The 21,940-nt window shown below is 40.7% G+C and overlaps 1 protein-coding gene across 3 annotated transcripts in view; it reads right to left on the bottom strand.

The window, feature by feature from the left end:
* Positions 1-998: 998 nt before the first annotated feature.
* PARVB (parvin beta) overlaps positions 999-21,940 on the bottom strand; it is a 67,296-nt gene continuing 46,354 nt past the window's right edge. For 2 of the 3 annotated variants that reach the window (XM_075507267.1, XM_075507286.1), the window contains exons 7-13: positions 20,383-20,441; positions 18,656-18,675; positions 16,844-16,905; positions 15,080-15,148; positions 12,721-12,822; positions 9,271-9,343; positions 999-4,645 (exon numbers count right to left, since the gene is read on the bottom strand). In XM_075507267.1, coding sequence (XP_075363382.1) covers positions 4,569-4,645; positions 9,271-9,343; positions 12,721-12,822; positions 15,080-15,148; positions 16,844-16,905; positions 18,656-18,675; positions 20,383-20,441 — 462 coding nt within the window. In that variant the 3' untranslated portion in view covers positions 999-4,568. The remainder of the gene's footprint in view (positions 4,646-9,270; positions 9,344-12,720; positions 12,823-15,079; positions 15,149-16,843; positions 16,906-18,655; positions 18,676-20,382; positions 20,442-21,940) is intronic. The other variant, XM_075507277.1, reaches the window with a different exon arrangement.

Genomic DNA, 21,940 nt, shown 5'->3' with positions numbered 1-21,940 from the left:
ACTTTGGACAAATCCAGTTTCCTATCAGCAGGCAGAGGGAGCAGGAAGAATTAAACGTTGGGAAATCCATCTGTAATTACTAGGTCTCTCCCTACTTCAACTGGCAACTCAAAGGACTTCTTTCTTGAAAGCCTCGTTCACAACACAGCATGTCAGTGCTAAAAGAACAAGTCTGAAACACACATAATTGACAAGCATCTTTTTTCCACCAAAAGCTGACGTTGCCACAAGTGCACGAAGTATCCTGTCTTCTGTAGAACAGCACTAGTAAATTCTGTATCAGAGTTGCATTTGATTCGATGCCCATCTCCCCCCCGCAGTCTTTCTGTACATTCCCAAAGCATACCTCATTGCACACACACACCCCCACACACCTGGCCCTCACATAAAAATAGCCACTGAAGAACAATTCAAGGAATCAACAGACTCCCACCAATAACAAGTTCTAATAATGCATTTTCCTGCTTCTCCACACGGCCTTGCTTTATTGGAGAGCCACGCTATACTCTCCATACCAGAGCAAAGGGAAGCACACAGGTATTTTCAATGTCACTCCAGACTTGGGCTTCTGGCTTCCCAAGTGCTCTGTAGACACATATGGGACTGGCTTCAGCATGCCAGGCTTCCCTCCTGTGCTGCTGCGGAAGAACTGGGCCCTAAGTCTTCTAACAGTATCAGAGAGTGTAATTCAGTTATTTTTCTCTTGTGGAAGGAAAAAGGTAAACAGCTTGATCAGGTCCAGGAGCTGAACAATATTAAAAAAAAAAAAAAAAAAAAAAGCAGCTGATGAAACCTACCAAAGAGCTTATTTGTGTCTGCCCATACAATCTCATCAGCTGTACCAGGGCCAGAAACCTGAGATCACTGCTTTGCTAGGTCTGCATAGGTCATCATATATCAATGACCCTTGATGAAGAAGACAGCTGAAGCCCAGCTTTCAAAAGTTCTTGCCACAGATTTGTCCATTTAGCCAAAAAAAAAGATGTAGAAAACCAAGCGATCATCATTTATTTATTTGAATAAATAGTACAACTGTCACAAACCATGCACAACACTCCTGCTGTGATTTTTAGCAAATATAGCATTGCATTGTAACTTGCTTACAGTACACAACTCCTGTCACAAAGCTGGATGTCTCCAGCACATGACAATTCCAGAATTTTATCTGCAAGGCTGGTTTTTAGTAGTTAGAAGTCCAGAGTAAACACTGTTAAAAACAGTAGAAAAGAGTCTTAAAAAATACATTAATACTGAAAGCACTGGGGTGTGGGGAAGAGGGGTAAGAAGCCCTATAAGATTTAAACTGATTTAAAAAAATCTGCCACTGTTGGTTTTTCATCTTGAGAAACAGGATGCAGCTGACGAGTATCTGGGCTTCTTCTGTGGTAATATAGCTCACTGGAACTGAGTATGTCAAGCAGATGCACCTAAAAGGCAAGTTGTATGGACTGGAAAAGACAGACATTCATTAAGTACTTACAAATGTGGAAGCTTAAATGCTGCAGAGCATTCAGCATTCCAGATGAACTCAACAGGATTCAGATCTACCCCACTGGCACCCAGGGAACATATCTAAAACTCCAGTAACACAAAGAGTTCATGAATAGCAATAACATTTTTAACATTGTCTTATCTTTTTGAGAGGAAAAGAAGTAAGCATCATGCATATGTAAGAGAAAGGCATGACAAAAACAGGCGTTTAGAGAAGCTTTACCTACACTGCTCTTCCTGTAAACTGGACTGCTTGAAGCTCAAGTTCAGTTAAATCCATCCTGCTCCCAATTTGGTTAACATTAAATACAGCATCTACAGGAAGAGTGACCTGGCTAGACAGCAAGGAGCTAAGGAACGAAAAATGTATTTTCCTTATGCAACATTTACCAACAGACCTGAAAACATAACAAAACGGGGTATGACACCTGCCCCCAATCTGTCCAGGGCATCAAGCCTGCAGTCTTGACTGACACGGATATTAATCGAAAGAATGCTAAAAGGGACCCATGCCTCAGGTTGTAGAGGAGGGACCCGGGTTTCTGCAGAGTGACCAGAAACACCTAATTGAACAAAACAGAGACTGTCTTAAAACTTGGTGGTATGTTCACATCTGCTCACATGCAATGAGGATGCCAGCTGTAAATCCCCATCTCAGAAACAGCCACCCCGCCACAGCCAAACTGCTCTTATCAATCTCCTTTTGTTACTTTCTGTTTGCTTTTGATATTAATATTGCCTGCAATTTCAAAAACCAGATTTCTCTGGAGGTCTTTCCCAGCGTCTCAGAGAATGTAAACAGCATTGGCACTTCCACATCAGCTGAAGGGAGATGGGTGGAATGACAGCTCTTTAGCAGACTTGTTTCCCACATATAACACTGCATTAAATTAAAAGTTTGAGAGACCTTTCAGTTCAATCGCCTTCCAGCTTCATGATACCCCTATTTCACAGCATGAAAGTTAGATCAATTTCATTAACTTGCCAGGAGAGCTAACCCACCAGGCCTTGGTGCCTCTGCAAGTCTCCTCTGTAATAATTGCTAGCATCACTGTAGAGTCTAGTGGCCCCATCTGAAATTCAAGTCCAATTGTACTAGGCTCTGTATAAACAGCGGGAGGTCAGCTCCTCCTAAAGTACAGACAATCAATGATTCCCCACAGAACCTTATAGGGTAGAGGAGATCTGAATTTTTAATGGAAAGAAAGGGCAATTTCCTTCCATCTTTGTTCTGGAGGTATGAGAGGAGGTGACCCAAATAAATCAAATACTAGAACTCAGAACCCAAAAATGTGAAACAAAGAAGCACAAGCCCGTTTCTCTCCCTCTGAGATTAAAAAAAATGTTTAAGGAGGGAAGGAGAAAATCCCACTTGTAAAATTATGCCATTCAAATAGCAAGTTTCCTCTTGAACTCAGAAAGGTAAATAAAGGTTGGCATAAGAAATCCACTTTTAGGGAAAAAAGATGCCTACTTACAACAGGACTCAAGTGAGCCCATGGAGCAGAGCAATGCTACCCGCTTCCTCTTTGGGGCACTCAGCCTAAGTTTTGCACAAAATCACAGCTGCCCATAAAAGAAAAGTTGCTGCTGTGATACATAAAAGCAGCAGTCAAATCTCTCCCCTATGCACCCCAAGGAAAGGAGCACTATTATATGCATATTCCACAAATAATTTACTCTGGAAATTACATTCCCATTTCCTTTGCACAGCTCACCTCAAAAATCTATGGCTCATGTTTCAGCACAACCTCCCTGTAGACACCACTACACCTGCACATCCCCAGCCAGGAACAGCTCCACAGATGAAACCTGTTAAGTACTATGAGGTAACTAGACTCTATCAGATAAATCTAGCAATCTTTTTTTAAAACAGATTCCCGCTAAAATCCATAACAGCTTAAAAAATTACAGGACTAGGCCAGAGCCTAGCAGAGTATTTCTTGTGATGGCACAGGACAATTCAATGAAATTAGTTTAAAGCATAACTGATCACTGAAGAGCTTCACATTTAGTGCTAACCATCGGCTTGCACTATGTATACGACGTCTTGCATAGCCCAGCGCAATCCACAAGTAAAGACAAGCTCTTATTTATAGAGTAATTCAGTTCTACTCTTTAGGAAAGAAAATACATAAAACTCTGTTTATAAAAGCCTGACCCTCAGAACTGTACAGCTGCTAATAACTCCAACAGGAATGAATCTGACCCTTTAACTCAGCTACATGAAATGAAGAGTCAGCCTTTAAACTGCCAAGCTCATTATACCGCATGTACGTTTCAGAAAGGACTGGGGGCAAAACACATTAATCCATCCTGCACCTATTTGACCAGCTCCTGACCGACCTGATCGACGCTGCATGCTTAACGGATGACAGTGGCTCTAGCAACCAAATTTACCCCAGAAAGGAGATGAAATAAAAAATAGGCATCAAAAGGTTAGCTGGTCATCCCATTGCAAGACTTATTTTGTGTAAACACTGAATGGAAATAACACTGAGTAGTATGAGGTTAACACAAAAACTGAAGCTTTTGCCATTAGCTTCAGATAGTGCCTGTAATTCCCCCCAGTCCCACCCACCCAAAAGAACATAAAAAACCTTATTTAACAGAAAAGGCTCAGCTTCTAAATAAATTCCAATGCTGATTTCCTACTGCTAACACTTAAGCCTGGTAAATTATCAAATGCCAGTGGCAAACAAGGAGTATGCAAAAGAAAGTCTATTATAGAAGCAAAGAGTCTCCAGCCATGAGGAAGGTCTCATGTTTTCCCTGCTTATTAGTTAGTGGTATATTTCCTTTATCAAAAGAACATTTGTTGATGATAACAAACAACAGACTCAACAGTATCTTTTGGTAAAAGTGTGAAATATCTACACATTTTCAAGTGACTAGAGAATACACATGCATTATTTTCAGTGGGATTGTAATACAAACAGCTACAGACAGACCACATCAACTGTAGAAAGAATGCATGAAGTATAGCATAAGGCACAAAGGGAGCGTGCAGAGGGTGTGTTTATTGTAATTTCTGCCTATGGAGGTTGGAAGGATGAGGACCTCAGCAGCTTCCAGGTTCATTCAACATTCTTGTACTTTGTGAACAGGTTGTACAGAACCCTGAGGGTAGACTTCAGGTCCAAGTTGACAACATCTGTGGAAGAAAAGGAGAAATTCTTAATTTGCTTTTTGTTCTCCCTTGTTTGTCCTCAAAGGAACAAAAGCTCCCACATCTCTGAGCCAGTGGCATCAGCAACAAAAAACCCCACAGAGTTTTGATCTCCTCAAGTCAAGCTTTTTAAACGTCCCATATGATGCACTTCAAAACACCTTCACAATAATACAGTCACAGCTAACTTCTCTGGGAAATGGAAGAAAGATAATTCCCTTCCTCATCTAAAACTGGTTACAGCAAAAGTCTACTCCTGTCTGAGACCTGGGATAAAGGCTTTGGGAAATACTACCAGTGACTTTAATAGGCCACAGAAGCAGCAAACAAGTAGCATATACATCATATGAGATACTGAATCTCACACATCCACAAATCTGCAATGATACAGTCCACGAATAAACGAAGCCTGAATTCTCTTAGCAGACTCAAAGCTTTCTATAATCCAATATCCCTTCTTAGCATGCTAGGCCAGGGAACAGGTCTGGAACAGTCCTCAACAAAAAGCTTTTCTGCTAGCACCTCCCAACCTATTACTATAATAAAATGCCAGGAAATACCACAGACATGTAATCCAGGGACTACGAGGGGAGGCATAGCACAGAGAAGGCTGAGAGGTGGAAAGAAAGGTTGGATATAACATATAAGAAAGGACGAGGAGGAACCCAAAAATACACAGTAAACTATATATGGAAGCAGAAGTAAGGAAGAACAGATAATTAAAAAATCATTCAAAGAACTAGGAAGACAGCAAACAGTTACCAGACTAAGTACAATTAATGTGAGGTCCAGGGAAAACACCTACTGCCTGTTTTGAAGAATCATTGCCAGGACCTCTCCACCCTTCCCTCCCATCCCATACTGGATAACACCCTAACCCCCACACTTCATCTGGTATTTTCAGTAACCTCTCAAACTTTTCTTTCTACCTCTTTCCTGTATTATTTTACATATTTCAATTATGGTTTTGTATTTTGCATTTGCAAAAGAATCTTCTGCTGACCCAAAGAAAGGAAAGGTCCTAACTGCTGTGAAGTAATACACCCTGAAAAAAGAGAAGTCTTACCTGGATAACTGAAATATTAAATATTTCAAGTTAGTTGAAAGTTCAAACAAGGAAGTTGCTTACTACCATAAAATTCTCAGTAAGATAACAGCCAGAATCAGCATTGGTTCCTCTGCACCAAGACCCAGTTCCCTCAGAAATGGATTTAAAATGTAAATTTAGCCATGAGACACAACACTTTGCAACAGCCATGCATTTCTAAAGATGGGAAATTAAGGCAAATAACTGCAGAAGAGGCAACTACCAGCAAATTTGACCCACTGATGCTGGCAGCCACTTTTGCTTGCTAAACAAATAAACAAAATAGTGCTGGCACTATGAAAATGCCAAAAAACTGGTCCAAACAGTTAGCTCTGCAGTGGTCAGAGATTTTCAGTGTATTTGCCCTATTCCTCCCAGACGGTTTTCTTCTCCCCATGTCATCCATCTTCAGCCTTCCACTGAAAGCAGGATGGGTCTCTTCCCTGAGCCACCATAACCTCCATCTCAGCTGCCATGGCATGAAGCGGTGTGATCAAGTCTTGCAGGGTTCAGTTCCTGCCTCTGGCTGACATCAGTTCAGAGGCAGGAACTGCCTATGCTATAAACCAAGATCAAGGTGCCAGTGGAGAGAAACAGAAATCTAGAGGGCAGAGCAGAAACATCTCTGGAAGCCAGAAGAACAGTTAGGAAACCAGGTCACGTCCCAAGGACTAAGAGGCAGCGAAGTGCCAGAGCAAGAGCTAAGGGCACCAGAAAGAGCACAAGCAGGAGCTGGAAGGGGGCCCAGATCTGCAGCACTGGGCTGGGCAGGCACCCTGTCTATCTGCCCTCATGGAGGTATTTAAGGCTGACTCCTACTAATCTCCAACAGCAATTTGAGCTAAATACCGGCTGCTGATCACCCCTGGTGACTACCCTGAGGAATGAGAGGTATGGGAGGGCCCATCACTAAAAGAAGGAATGGATCCAGCTCTTTTATTTGGCAGTGTAATGGCATGTAAATTTAGGGTCAGAAGAAACTATTGTGGTCATGTAGTCTGATCTCATGTACAACCCAGTCCTTGGAGAACTTTACCTTAGAAATCCTGTGTTGAGCTTACTAACCAAGCTGTAGTTGAATTAAAAAAATAAGCTTAACATTGCATGGTTTTTTGTTTTCTTTTTTCTTTTTAAATCTTCCAGTGGTAGAAATTCCACCTCCATCCCTTGACAATTCACACTGATTGTTAATTACCTTCACTGTTGCAAAAGTTATACTGTAATTCTAGCCTGACATTTTCCTAACTTTCAGACCTCGTTATGCCTTTGTTTCCTGCATTAAAGAGTACAGTAGTGTGAGATGCATCCTCCCTGTGTGGGCGATTATAGTGTTCCTTGTTGATCAGCTTTGAACAGGCATTCCCAGGAATAAGCATATTCTCAGCCTCCCATTTCTTATTGTAAGATGAAGCATGCACAGTCATTACATTACCAACAACAACTAATAAAATGTTAACTGAAAGTGGCCATAAATCATCAAAATAGTTTAAATATTCCATTAATTAAGAACCTTAACACTCCATAACAACCCCGTTAGAGGCTAATAAATTAATCCACTACAACATACTTTTGCTGCAATAACTCAGCATCAGGTACTGCTGCTGGCTCAATCTACTGAATTGGGCTGGAAGAACAGAGAAGAGGAGCTGTCCTGTATGCTCTTATTTTTGTTTATCACCTGTACAAAGACACACTAAAATATTAAACAAGACCTCTTTCTTCCAAGCACTGCAGAAAGCATGGGCTATAGAAATAAAAATTGTGATGTTCTACTCTAGACAACGTTTTACATGAAAATCCTACAGCCATGGATTCACCTAACAGGTTTTCCAGCCTATTTAGGAATGAACAATAGATCAGTACGGCATTAACAGAGTATACCATACACAAAACTTTTTGCAGAGCATGGAGGTCTATGACAAAATGAATTCTTGTTCTAAGAAACACATATTACATGACTGTACTGACTCTCAAGATCCTACAGAGGATTCGATGAAAATACAGTGACAAGCAAAGCCCAAGATGTTACTGTCCTCTCCACAGAAGCAGCTTTTCAAAAGCAACAGTCAGTTTTGCAGGTAATTCCAGCCACACAGACACCACACAAGCACACTCACTCCAACAGCTGTGAACTATTGCTGCCGGGAATGGGTACGCACACAGAAGAGGAAGGAATGCACACAAGAGACTGTACATCCTGCAGCAGCGAAAAGCAAAAAGCAATGTTCTATGAGCTAATTTGGCTCTCTAACTTCTATTAATAATTAAATTTTCAATCAGTAAAACACTGAAACATATTCTGCTGCTTACTGAATCTACACACCTTGTCCGGAGCGAACAAAAGATCTGCTATAGTGTTCTACCACTCATGATAGTGTAAGGGTCTAAGATAGCCTTATGGGAAGGTAATCTCCTCTGTTAGATCAACTGATTGAAACAAAACAAAGAAAAAGGACAAGCTTTCAACTAGAGAAGTCTTCTCCTAGGTTTTTAACATTTTCTCTCTCTCAAAACAGGCTTATCTAGCTTACCTGGTCTCCTCCTGCAATCTCTTTAACCCTTCTACTCAAAAAACTGCCATTCCTGATTGTGCATTCATATTTCTCCAGTTTCCTTGTCCTCCTCATATACCCACTGACTCAGCTCCAATACTCAGAACACTCCTTTACTTTCCCAAGTCAGTGTCTTGTTTCACTGAATTTTTCAGGAGCACTTTTCATCCCCAAATTTAAAAGAACAGCACTGACACAATACACATGCATTTAATATCATCTTTTGCCATTTTTCCCCACTAAAACCAGCTCCAGTATTTGTTAATCTATTTACTATCACCACTTTGTCTCATTTTAAGTCAGACTGAACATTTCTTGGGGGCTCCTCATTTTTCTTTGTTCTCCGGAAGCCTCTAACACATATGTAGTTTGTAATACCAGGAATAAAAATTGCTCATTTAGCAGTCATAAAGTTTTAATTCCTCTTTTTATCCCTAGTGCAAGCAACAACACAGACCTCAACATTAATTTCAAGGTTCAGAGACTTTAAAAGAAAAACTCAGTTTTTACACTTTTCAGTTCTGACTCCCAAGTCCACATAAATCAAGAAGAGAGTTTGCTACTGGTTCACTTAAAAAACCAAAAGCCTTTCAGTTATCTGTCACTGAAATCTGATCACAAGAGTCCAAACTAGCACTAACTGTAAGAATTATGAGAATTAGACCATGAAAAGCTTCCTGCTTGGATTGTTACTGAGAATACCAGCTGAATTTATAATATAGCACTGAACAGCTCTTGGATCATTCACTAAAGCTAGACTTGTACACCTCAGTGAATCTATTCCAGACAAGAAACACAGGTAAGGATATACCCCAGACACAGACAATGAATGCTTTGGAAAACTGTCAAGGGGCGCATTTACAGCTCCACTTTGTGGTACTACCGCTACTGTCTTCAAATGGAGTTGCACTTGAAATGCACTTGTTATTATGTCTTTATATACAGTTTAAAGCCACGCGGCGTGTCCATACCTTCGGGGCGAGCTTTTGGTTTCTTCAGTCCTCCATCTTGCATCAGCTCAAAAGCAAAGGAAACGTTATGGACCTGAAAGAGGTAAAGTGTTTAGACTCTCAAAGTTATATAGGCATTAAAAACTTTAATCAAATTTAAAAAATGCTTTGTTCTCTCTATACTTGATATAGAGAATAATTCTATTTAAATCAATATTAAACATTTACATGTTTAAACATGGCAGAAAGTATACATGAGAGACTAAGAAATGAAAGCTTGTACCATTATAGGGAAAATATTCACTTTTTGATACAAAGGAAGTAATTTAAGATTTCCAAATTTCAAGTGTAAAAATGTGACTGGGTACCACATGAACCAGGAAACCCCATTAAGCCCTGATCTCAGTCTCTATGGCAGAGGCCAGAGAGCTCCCAGTAACAAGTACAACAGAGCTGCACTTTGTTGAGTTCTTCCTGCCTGTACCCAAGATCAACATTTCCGACTCCAAGGCAAGAGATCACTTGCCATCCAGGCAACAAGGAATGTAACAGAAGTGACATAACTGAACAGAGATGAGAAAATACATATGGGTGTGTAAGAAAGAAGAAATAAGGACACTAAATGGAATTATTTGCAAACAACATTAGTCTTTTCTGCATTATTATCAGCTGCATATGAAGCAACATCAACATCACATCATCAAGGAGCCAGGCTGCTTGTTGCGTGACCTTGTGCTAATCCCTTAGTCTCTTGGTGCTTTGGCTTCCTCTACTTGAAAACAGAGATACAAGTCAAATTAAGTTTCTCTAATGAAGCAAATGCTTCAAAAAATGCTTGGTGGTGGCAGTTCCTAGACAGACTGTTCAGTGAACTTGCAAAACAAGCAAGGCACAACTGTACAGAAAGAGCTTCCTGAACAAGCCACCAAGGATCATACATGAACATAAAGTCAGAGGAAACAAAATGGACAAAAAGGAAAAATGCAATAAAGTGGGTGCCTTCTTTTAATATCTCCTTTGAGGAGCAAACATTATGGTCTAAAGAGATCTGCATAGCAGCTTTCTTGTCCACGCTTACTGAAATTTAAGCAAGGTAATTTGGATTATGAATTCTGTGCATTTTTGTTACTGCAAATGACAGTTCTGGAGATACATAGCAAGGGGAAGAGATTTAATTAAAGCTACTCATCTTGAAAATCAGGGAGTTACACATACAAAGCTCCCCTACAGCAAGGAAGAAAAGCCCCTTTTACTGGCGCTTATTGCTCAGGACTTTATTAATCTCTTTTTACCTGCTACAGTTCCTCCTCATTCACTGTGACAAAACCAATCACTTTCAAAATGAAAATATTTTTTCCTTTCCCAAAAACACAGAGTCTACCTCTCCTTCTTTGATTTACAAATCCCCTTTCCTCAAGGCAGAGTCTCCACACAAAACCACATTACTTCAGGAATACTGGATAATCTTTATGAATTTAAACCATTAACAACAAAATCATAATTGAACAGGTGCTGGCTACAACTCAGCATCCTGCATTTCTACAAGGGCAAAAATTCAAGATACTAGGATAAAAAAGCAAGAGAAAGCCATAAAGGAGAGCTTGTATAAGACATAGCAGATGACCATTTTCCCACTGCTCTGTCAAGTTCCTGTGCAGTATACAACACTCAAAATGAACTAATCCCCATCCTATCCACACACTTAACATCTAAAGAAGCCCCTCTTACCGGAGCCTGATTTCCTGCCTTCAGGGAGCCCCTTTAAGCTCCCAAATAGCAACTAGCCACCTCCTGAGGAAGTCAACAAACCCTATATAACCTATAGAACCAGCAGGCTCAGCACCTTAGCCTGAGTCTGCAAAGGCGCTCATTTGGTGCACCTCAATTTCCTCTTGCAATGCTGCTATGATCCACCCAGGCAAAGCTGGGTTATTGTACTGATGATGAAGTCTCATCCCTCAGGAAGCATGTACCTTTGCTGAGGGGTGCTTGACAGCAAAAATCTGTGCTGAAGTCATTATGAAAAACCCACTATTTTAAACAGTCCTCGCCTTACAAAGCATTCAATCTTTTAACTTTTGCCAGTGTTTTCACTCCTGACCTAGCCATCTCCTGCTCCAGCTCAGCCAACACAATACTTGCATCCTCTCCACTGCAGAACATGGAAGAGTAAAAAGCAGGGGGCAGATGCAATACTCCAGCACAATCAGGCTCAGAGTATTCTGATACCAGGCACCGAATATACACAGATGTGTGTGCATGTCCAGGAACAACTGCAGAAAGAGGCAAACATTTGGTTATGACAATAAAATATGTGTTAAGCACTCTACTCATTGTTAACACTAGGAAGGACACAGGACAATGGAGCAAGTGTGGGGCTAAGAGCAAGACACTTACTTCGTCTCCTTCCATTTCTAATACCCTGATTATGAGTAAGACAATCTAAGACTGCAAAGAATCCACTCTTCTTCCTCAAAGCTTGTTTAGTCTGAGACACTGTTAGGCAGTAAGTCATTCACTCCTTACCAAACAGAAAGAAATATCCAAAGACAACAAGCTAGCACATTCTCTCAAAAGTTAAAGTCAGCAACATTGGCAATGATCCTGCCGGGAACTGGACACAGAACCAGATGTCTGTGCTCACAAATTGACTTCAGACAAGCAATTTTTTTCATGCTCCCTCCCTGGCAGGATCAGGGCATCCATCTTGGCTTTAGATCAACTCCAAAACATGTTACCTGTGAGCACTCAACATATAGTTTCTAACCCCAGATCAACCAAAGATCATGGCCCAGGTACCACCTCTTCTACTACAGTATCTCATTTATGTATCAAGTAATGATATTTATTCGCTTGGTTTGTAGGAACATTAAATAAACTACAGAAAAAGAACTAATGGTTATTAGGCAACTGACACTAATGAGATGAGGGGGCAGTTTTTAGGGATGACATTCTGTGACCTTGGGAACAAGCTCTATCCATGTCAATCCCAGTGTATAGGATGCAGCTAAAGCAGAGCTTCCCATCTCTCACCTTTTGTCTTTCTTGCCTATTTATATAGTACATACTAGACAAGACCAGGCATCAGCTCTGCTGTCTAGCACAATAAGGCATCCCTGCGCACAAAAACACTTCAGGCAGTACTACAATTTAATAAATCACTTTGATTATGCAAAGTACTATACAGTACAAAGCACTTATTACTGATTTATTAATTCCAGATATTCATGAGCTTTATGTGTCGTTTGATGCTAGCAACAGAATACCTTTCTTCCTTAACTATGGGGAATTTACCCATTCATTTCACAAGCAACTTTTAGTGGTATTAATTATCAAGTGTCACAGCCAGTACATCCTTGCTACAGCTCCTGAAGAGAAGAATATACCAGGTTCTGATTTACTGGGCACAATGACTGGAAAATATCATGTGGTAACAAAGCAAAAAGAGTATAACCTGGAGTTTCTACCTACCTTTTGATCAAAACTTTCAGGTGTTAAGTAGAAGTTGTGAAGTGGAACAAAGTAGTCTTCAAGGAGACCCATGAGCAAAACCAAGTAAACACCATCTGCAAACTAAATAGAAATACTGATGACATTCCTAGGTGAAAGCATCTGTTGTCAAAGAAGCATTCATAAACAAGCAGAACAAAGAATGCTTGGCCCAAATTATGTACTTCGATTTCTACCACTGTTGTTTGCTAGCACAGAAGTGTAAGATGGTTCAGGAGTCACAGACTGCTCCTTTCAGGCATAGCAAGGAATTGACAGCAAGTGTAACAAGCATTTAGGGCTTTGTTTCATCTGCTCCCTGGATTCACCTATACCCTTGCAAAGACCAGTGCAGCTGAGCAAGCTAAATCAGTCCCTTCTTAAGAGCCTGTTGATATAGCTGCTTTCTTGTCAGTTCTCTAAAGAAAAGAAAAAAAATCACAGGATACAAGGCTTTCTCCCTACATCTGGTAGCATTATTTCCCCTACTCTCATTTCCTGAGCAAAACAAGGAAGCCCATCAGCTATCACTATAGCATTAACCCATGCAAGATCATGTGCCAACAATTATTTAAATTACTTACATACAGTAAATAGCTCTAAGCAGAGAAATTAAAAGCAATTCACCTGGGAGTTATCTACAATTTGCACTCCTTAGTTATGCAGAGTATTTGGTCTGAAAAGGCATGGATTGAAAACAAGATCTTCTTTATGTCTAGCCAATTACCTATTTACTAGGCTACTGAATACTTTGGGGTGAGGTTAGAGTCTGTTCTTGATTTTCCTCACATTCATTTTATTCGCTTGAGGAATCTTGCCTACTTCACTACAGTATTTAACAAAGCTTTTCTATTTTAAAAAACACAAGACTTCCTGTGAAACATGTTTCCACATTATATACTCCCAGTCCTACTACTACTACAGTACCTGGTCATTTCAACTACAATCCCTCTTAAGTCGTGTGTGCTGGACATTCAAACCTGTGCCCTTAATCAGAACTTGAAATTAAGTCTCCCCTGTCACAGGTAGGAAGTTTAACTTCACAAAAGAATTTTTTTTTCCAAGTCAAAAGAGATTGTTTACAGTTTCAGTAAATACTAAACAATATACTACTTTCAGCAATACTGTTCAGTATTCCTACCAGATAGGATGACTACTTACTGGCTAAGGGGGGTAATGTTATGTGTTTCTAACAGACTTCTCACTTGTGATCCTGAGATGGTATATGTGACATCCTCTAACCTTTTTAAAAATAAATTGTTGGGTACTTCTAAGGCATTTAGCAACAATTTCTTGTGACAGATCAGAGCCAGTCACCCATTTATTTCAGCAAAGCTATAAAATAGGAGTGAATGACTGGTATTAAACTAAGCCAGGCTCAAACCAATTACCCACACTCCTGGTATAATTATCTAGATGCTGTGCTTATTCTTTTGCCGCGACAATAAGATAACCATGTCTCCACAGTTCAGTGAACTCTGGAAAGAATATCTGCTTCTGCTTAGCTAAGCCCATGACTGAAAATTGCTTAATTTTATCTGTAAAGTGAGAACTACCCCACTGACACTGAAATTCACACTTACTTAAGGTTTCCAAGCATATTCGGTACCCAGTTCCTCGCTAGAGACAGAGAACTCCTCAGAGCAGATAGTGGTGGTTGACAGTCACCTCCGCTAGCTTTAAACAAACTAACCTGGATACCACTGGCAGTCAAGCCACTGCCGTACAGGAGCTCCGAGTCGTTAATCCACACTGCTGAGAAGCAAGCACAGTGCATGTGCTCACAAGACAGCAGGGTAAAGAGGAAGATATGAAGGCCTTTGCTGCACCAGCAAAATTGTTTCCAGTCCCACTTTGATGTGGTCAAAGCTAACACTGATATCTCTATGATGAACTGCACACTGCAGTCCACAGTCCTCCTGAGAGCCCCAGGCAGCCAGCTATTAAGAGCTTATACCAGTTCATCATGAACCCTCACAGCTAGAAAAGACACAACCCACCATCCACCCATAACTATAGCAACTGCTTTGCAGCACTCCACTTTGATCCGAGAGACAAGTCGCCCTGAAATCCAGCCATATTCTACAGTCATTAATATGACCCTATTAATTTCCAAGAATTTCGCCTTATAATACAAATCAACATCAACATGAAGTATGTGTAAACAGGAGTAAAGGAAGCAAGCATCAGTGAATGTCATTGCTACTTAAAAGGCAAAGCCTTGATCCCATAAATTAACATGCCCAAAGATAAACAGTTCCATAACAAGGTTTTATGGAGCAAGGGCCTAGAGTTGGAACTTACACAGTTAGATTACATACAAAAAGACAAAGTCCCCTACCTGGGTTTCTAACTCCGTTACTTCCAAATTCAGTTTATTCAAGTGTTTGTTCACAAAGGTGATCAGAGACTATAAAAGAAAACACCAGAACCAGTGACGTTAGACGCTACAGTCAGTGCCTATGTGAAAGGGTTAACATAATCTTTTAAGACATTTTTTTAAGCTTAATAAATATGCATGTGTGCTATTTGCTTTTGCATAAATAAGTACATAAAACTGAAAACAACTCAGTCATATAGTCATTTTTGTTGCACCATATGCCAGAAGTCACCAGATGGTGCTATTACATACAGCTTACTAGTTATTTTTCCTAGCGCATAAAGCATACTTCAGTGTTGTGGGAAAAAGCTGTGATGACATTGGTTCTTTTGTAGGTTCTTTGTGAAGATGAAGCAAGCAGTAGGTGCATTTACTGTCCACACTAGTCTCTTCAGTTCTTGGAGAAGATCCACTGCCTGGGAGCAAGGCATCAGCAGCACTGAGCTAAGACTCCCAAGAGAAGATGCTAACAGTACACTGCTCTGCACATATCTCTGTTCCTGGAGTGATGTGTGCATATCAATTAGCAAATTACAGTCAGGATGTAACCCAAGTCTGGCATTTCTATTCCCGCAGGAAGCAGACATGCAAGATCCTGCTACTATAAGCCAGATACATGCTAATGTATTGAAGCACAGAGATCTGCCAGCCTGCTTACACCACTTCCAAAACGGACACAGAGTTGGGTGTTAACACTTTTACTGAGTGGATAGAGTTAACTTAATTCTCTATCAACTTTAAAAACACTCTTCTAGAAGACGTTTCAGACTGGAAAGATAAAATCTTCCAGAGACTTCAAAGCATTATTTTAAATGCATACATCCTCTGTTTCATATGAAGCGAAGGGACAAATTACAACACTGATCTTTGCATACTACTGTTCTAATAAATAGCTTAACAGCCATGTTGGAACTAGCGGATGGAACGTCAAGTCTCTTCCTTATGTGTTCTCTAAAACTAACAAGAGCTGGCAGAGATCAACTGCCACTTTACCCCTCTGTTCTGCCTAGCACAAGAGCCACGTCAAGAATATGTCTGAATAGGTGTGCTTTGCAATGATACTCAGCCTTGGAGGAGAGACCAGAGGACCATATGAATTAGTGTTAAGCAGAAGAGCCCTAGGACAAAAGCAACTCTTCTGCAAAAGCTTTATCTTTAGCAAACTTATTTATGAGTGAATCACATTTCAGGGTATGGTGGAAAATATCTTCCAGTTGTGGAAGATCATCTTTAGTACAAGAATGAGCTGAAAACCAAACAGCGAGTGCTTCTTGGGGAGACTGAGGCTGAAGACACTGCATGACTCTGGCTGCTGTTGAGCTTTAGCGAAGGGGTCACCACCACCTCATTAGCCAACAGCCCAGCCCCTCCTCGCTGGAGGACAGCGCCTGCGATATAAAAGCATGTACGACTGTCCAGTCACAATGATCTGTACCACTGCGAATACTTTGCAGAGTAGCTTTTTCTAACCTGTATCATTTTGATTGAATCTAGCAGCACTACCTAGAAAAGCCTTGGCCAATAAACCAGAGTAATGAGACAAGCCTGACCAAAGCCAATGAATCCAGGTATCATCTGGCTTTGCAACAGTAATCTTTGGGGATAAACACTCTTTTCACAATTTCAGAATCCTCTTCTGCTGTTTTCCAGATCTTTCTGGATATCTTTCCAAAAGCATAAGAAAAAAAGCAATGTAGAAAATAAAACTTGAATTTTATTTTTTACCTTTTTGACTACGCTGAGTTTGTCTGGTGCATGATCAAAAAGTGTGTCAAAGGCATCACGCTCTGGTTTTAGGGGGGGGAAAAAAAAAACATCAATACACCTCCAACAGCCAAGTATGGGAAGCAGGTTATGCGTCCCAAGGTTAAAGATCTTTCTCAGAAAGCCATGTAACAGAGACCCAAGCTAAAAGTTATCACCCTATTTTGGTGTCTAACTAAATGCCAGAGCGAACTCCCCTGGGAATTTGAGAGGTAACTGAAAATAAACATATCATTCACTGATTTCCCTTTTCTGCCATTCATAATTGGTACACAAAATATGCAGGTGGAAGAAAAATTAAAATGAAACATAAATTTGACTATGCTCCAATCCTAACTTAAACCATGAGCCACTGAAACATCACCTGGTTTTGGTGCACTACAGCTACAGTGATAGCTATGGTTGCATCCACCGCTCAGCGTCAAAATCAGATATTCATTTGGTTAATTTAAAATTACTGGTATTACCCCTGACTTCATTAAAGCCTAAAACTGAACACGAGTGAAACTTGATTCAGCAGTGTATGAAGAGCAAAGCTTACGTACAGTATGAAGATTTAAATTATGTTTAGACCTTCAAAGCATTGTATACCAATGTCTAATCCAATCTAAAATCTACTAAATTGACTATATTAGTGCAACATTTCACATTGTGGCAGCTTTGGGCTGACTGAAATTTTCCAAACACTGAGTGTTTTGGATGACAACTGTCATCATCAGGTAAAACAAGAAAAAATTAGAAATCTAACCATTTGCAGTTGCATTAAAAAAAAAAGAATAAAAAATGCCGGAAAAGTGTGTGGTTTTTAAGCTGTTAAAATTTTCAAGATAGTTTTTAACAGTTTTCCCAAGTTCAAATTCTTTTTATTTACAGAACACATTTTAATAGTTTTCTCTTGTTAAATACACAAACATATTTATTATCCAAATTCCTTTAGTATCTGAAGATATGTTATTTAGCCCATATAACCCCCTGACATTACCTATTTTCCAAGTACCTTATTAATTTTTAAGGTAGATACTCTGCAAGAGGGGAAATGGTAGTGTTCACACATTATAAATGGGGAACAGAGAAACCAAATGACTTGTTCTTCATCACACACAGTCCTTTACAGGAGCCCACATCTCTTCAGTGAGAACAAGTGACTTAATGCCACTAACAAAACAAAATGCAAAAAGAGAATTCTCTCGGCAGCAACACCAAAAAAATTGGTTTTTGTTTAGAAGACCAGATCTATGGTTGGTAAGGTCTAAACTCTAAAATCTAGTGAACATGGAGGAGGTAAGATACTCCATGCAAAGGAATTAGAGAGGGCTGACTGGTCGATGAAAGCGGACAGATAAACAGAGCTTTCTTACACCTTGTACCATACACCTTTGCTTCAGTAATTTTCACATATTCATTTATATATAAATTAAATGGTCACATTATGAAGAAGGTGTAACTCTTATTGCTGGGGGTTGCAAAGATTTTTACTTCAAACCACTAACAACAGTACTAGGAAATATTGCCCTGTGCATCATTTTCGCTATTCGTTACTTACAAATGAAAACAAATCAACAGAGACCAGTCTAAAGAGCACAAGCAGTATACTAGATGATCTGGTTCTACTCATTATGCTCCACTTCTGTGTGGAGTAACAAAACCTGCCCCCGCAATACATTCCAACCCTGCAGAATTCCTCAATCCATTGTCTTGATCTGCTGAAGGAAAACAGACAAGATTTCTGTGCCTGACATAAAAAAAAAAAAAAAAATTTCAGAGTCAACTTACCAAATCTTCCCATCATCATCCTGCAAGTCAGAGCATTCAAAAATATTGGGTTAGTTCATGAATAATCACTTTGAAAAGACAAGACCACGGGCTTAACGGGCCTTTTCCTGCAAGATGCCGAGGGCTAACCACTCCTACCAAGTCAGGAGGCTGAGCATGTCGCAGACCAGACCCAACGTGCTGCAGGAATGTCCCCAGCAGACCACCAGTGATGTCAGGGGGATACATTTGAAATGAATGGAAATGCGTAATTATGTTTTACACATAATTATGATTTCTTATGCATAACTATTTTTATGATGAAGAGTGAATGAACAAATGTACTTCTGTGTACAGTTTCCACAAATACAGTCATCAGACTCTCCACCACACAGCTCAGAAGGAGCAAGGCTATCTATCTCACTTTAATCTGTTTTCTCTGAAGAAAGAAAACATACATCATATCTGGATATTATGTAAATAAAACTGCCACATATGAATTATAGACACAGCCAGTGACATCACCAGACATATGCAGATGTTTATCAGCTGAGAATCAGGCCCTGATTTGCACGGAGGAATTTGAAAGTATTCAATGAATGTTGGATTCTGCTGATCATTGCATTTTCCGTAGCTACACTTATATCTGGGTATGCAACACATTAAACACTAAACCTCTTAATATAACATAATATTAAATAACTTAATAAAATACATGTATAAACACACATGCAAATCTGTAAACATCTTTCTTGCTAAAAAATGTCTAAACCCCACTCCGCAAATTACGTCTTACAAACCACATCTGAAGGAGAGGACAAGCTAACTACATTGTTCAAGAGTATAGGAGTGAGGGGAGGAATTTTGGCCCACAAACCTGAGGCAGAGCTCTGATCCTACAAAAAACACTATGAGATCTTTAATGTCCACACAGAGATGTTATGATCTCATTTTTGAGCATTTCCATCTGAAAGATCTTCCCCACTGAGCTAGCCACATGGTCCTTCATTTATCTTCAAAGTCATGGAAAGCTGAGCCAACTCTACAGGGAGCCAATACACTGATAAACTGAAGGAGGGCTCATGTAAGCCCCTCTTAGAAGAGTTGCCTTCAGGCCATGCAAAGGAAAATCTCAGCTTTTATTTGCAGCCAAAGTGCATGTCTAGCCTTCTCCTTATAAAAAGGACTGTAAAAACATAAAGCAAAGTAATCTGTTGCAAAAACTGGAGAGGGAAGAGGTTTGTTTATTTAATTTATTTTTGCTGAGCTCTAGTCCTGAGGTACTATTGAAAACAGAGATCATCTCTCCTTACAATTTTAACAGGGTATCACTTCCGTTTTGAGAGGTATTTCAAAGAATTGCCTTTTGTCAAACTAATTCTTCCCCAAAATATCTCCATTGGCCCTTCACTTGAGAGAGGCAACAGCACTGGGCACAAATTAGTTAGATATGGCTACCTCCAGAAGCAGGGGGCGGGGGGGAAGGCCCACAAAGGTCACTTTCAATGAACTATTCATTTAAAAGCTTCTGTAACATAAGAATGTCAAGAAGACACTTTTCTCCTTTGTAACATATTTCCAGAGACCAAGTTATTTCTCTGTATTTAAAAAAGCACCACATTAAAGGATTTTGTTAATTTAGCAGAGGTGGGGGGAAGATTAAGTCTCTCTTTCGTCTTTGTAAATGGTCTCGCATCATGCACCACAGACACACTAAAGACAGACACGCTAAAGGGTTTTGTGCTTACTCTGTTGTAGTTGTCAGCTCCTCTGTAACGTGAGTGGTCTGAAGGAGGCCTTCGCGTTTCTGGAAAGGAAGATGGAGTTAGAAAGTGAGACTGCATTAGTAAAGGAGAAGCTCATTAGGGGCTCTGCAGCATTCAGCATCTTTCAGAATCCCAGAGGAGAAAACTGGATAAAGCGTGCTCACTAAGTTTTGTAGAGGTAGAGGTCAAACAGCTGACACAGGAGGGCTCACTCCCAGAACAGTGGCATTTATGAGGCTGACAGCCAAATGGATGTTTGGGAAATGTATATGTATATATTTCCAGCCAACAAACTTGCTAACAATTCTCCTCCTGAGACCAGAGTCAACATCGTGCCTGGAACACAAATTAGAGAGAGTCTGTCAGCCCCGTCTTAAATTCCCCAAGGGCAGTCGTGCATGTCATGGTGTCAACCAACAATTTGACACAACAGGCAGCCTGGCTCTCCAGAGCGGTCTGGGGCTGAAATAACACGGACGGCTGTCCCCAGGCCAGGGCTCTGGTGTGCCGGCAAAGCTCTCCGGGCATGAGGGCGGCTCTCCTAGAGCAGGCACGTTACTGAGGCCACCAGCCACATGCCTGTCAGGAACACATCCACCAAGGAAACGTAGGGAGCATAAAAAGCCCAACTGGAGATTTCACAATGAATAGTATTTCCCTGTTACTGGGTTTTCTCTCCTTGGGATAATTTTCTACATGAATAAGGAGTCTCCTACCCAACAGAGAGTTAGCATGCGGTGAGACTCAGTTTCAAAATAGCTTTATAACACCTTCCTTGGCTCTGTTAAGACACAGCCCCCCCTGACACAGGTGGGGTCAAATATTTCTGTGCCTCTCCAGGGTTTTGGAGACATGGCACGTGCCTCTCAGAGGCTGGAAGTGCTTTTACCTGAGTCAAAAACTTTAACATCTCTATGGGTCCCTTCCAAAACTACTGGATATAGCCCTATGTCTGAATGGAGGAATTTCTTTCCTCCCTTCTCTATGCTTAAAAAGCGGACACAAACAGCTCAAATCTCAGCAGCCATCTAGGAACCGCGTCTGTCAGAATGACTTATGGCAGGGTTAATAAAGCTGCTAGCTCAGGTAAACAGGGAAACCACCCCCCCAGAGACAAGCTCCGTAGACATATGCCATCTCAATCATTTTCACCAGCTGAACCCCGAACAAGAACTTAATAGGGAGAACAGCTTTGAAGAGAAACACATGCTTCCCCAGAAGCAATCTAAGAAATAAAAATTGAAATCTAAAAACCAGTAAGAACTCCTGCCCTTCCAGCCCCTACTTAACGAACGAAGGCAGCATCGCTTTCTCAAGCCACCACCCAGGGAGCCTGGCTGAAAGCACGGTGGGAGCCGTGGTCTCCCATCGCTGTGCTGTCACAGCTCCGTGCCTGAGCTGAGCCCTGTGCTGGATGCCGCCAGCTGGCCATGTCTTCACAGCCTCTCACCTCCCTATCATGCATACATCTCATCCTGCTCTCCCGAGGGAGCCACAGGAACAGCGCCAGAAGGTTTGGTGAAACAAGCCAGGATGACAG

This window comes from Mycteria americana, chromosome 1, assembly GCF_035582795.1.
Source record: "Mycteria americana isolate JAX WOST 10 ecotype Jacksonville Zoo and Gardens chromosome 1, USCA_MyAme_1.0, whole genome shotgun sequence".
NCBI lineage: Eukaryota > Metazoa > Chordata > Aves > Ciconiiformes > Ciconiidae > Mycteria > Mycteria americana.
This window is presented reverse-complemented; position numbering and strand designations above follow the sequence as displayed.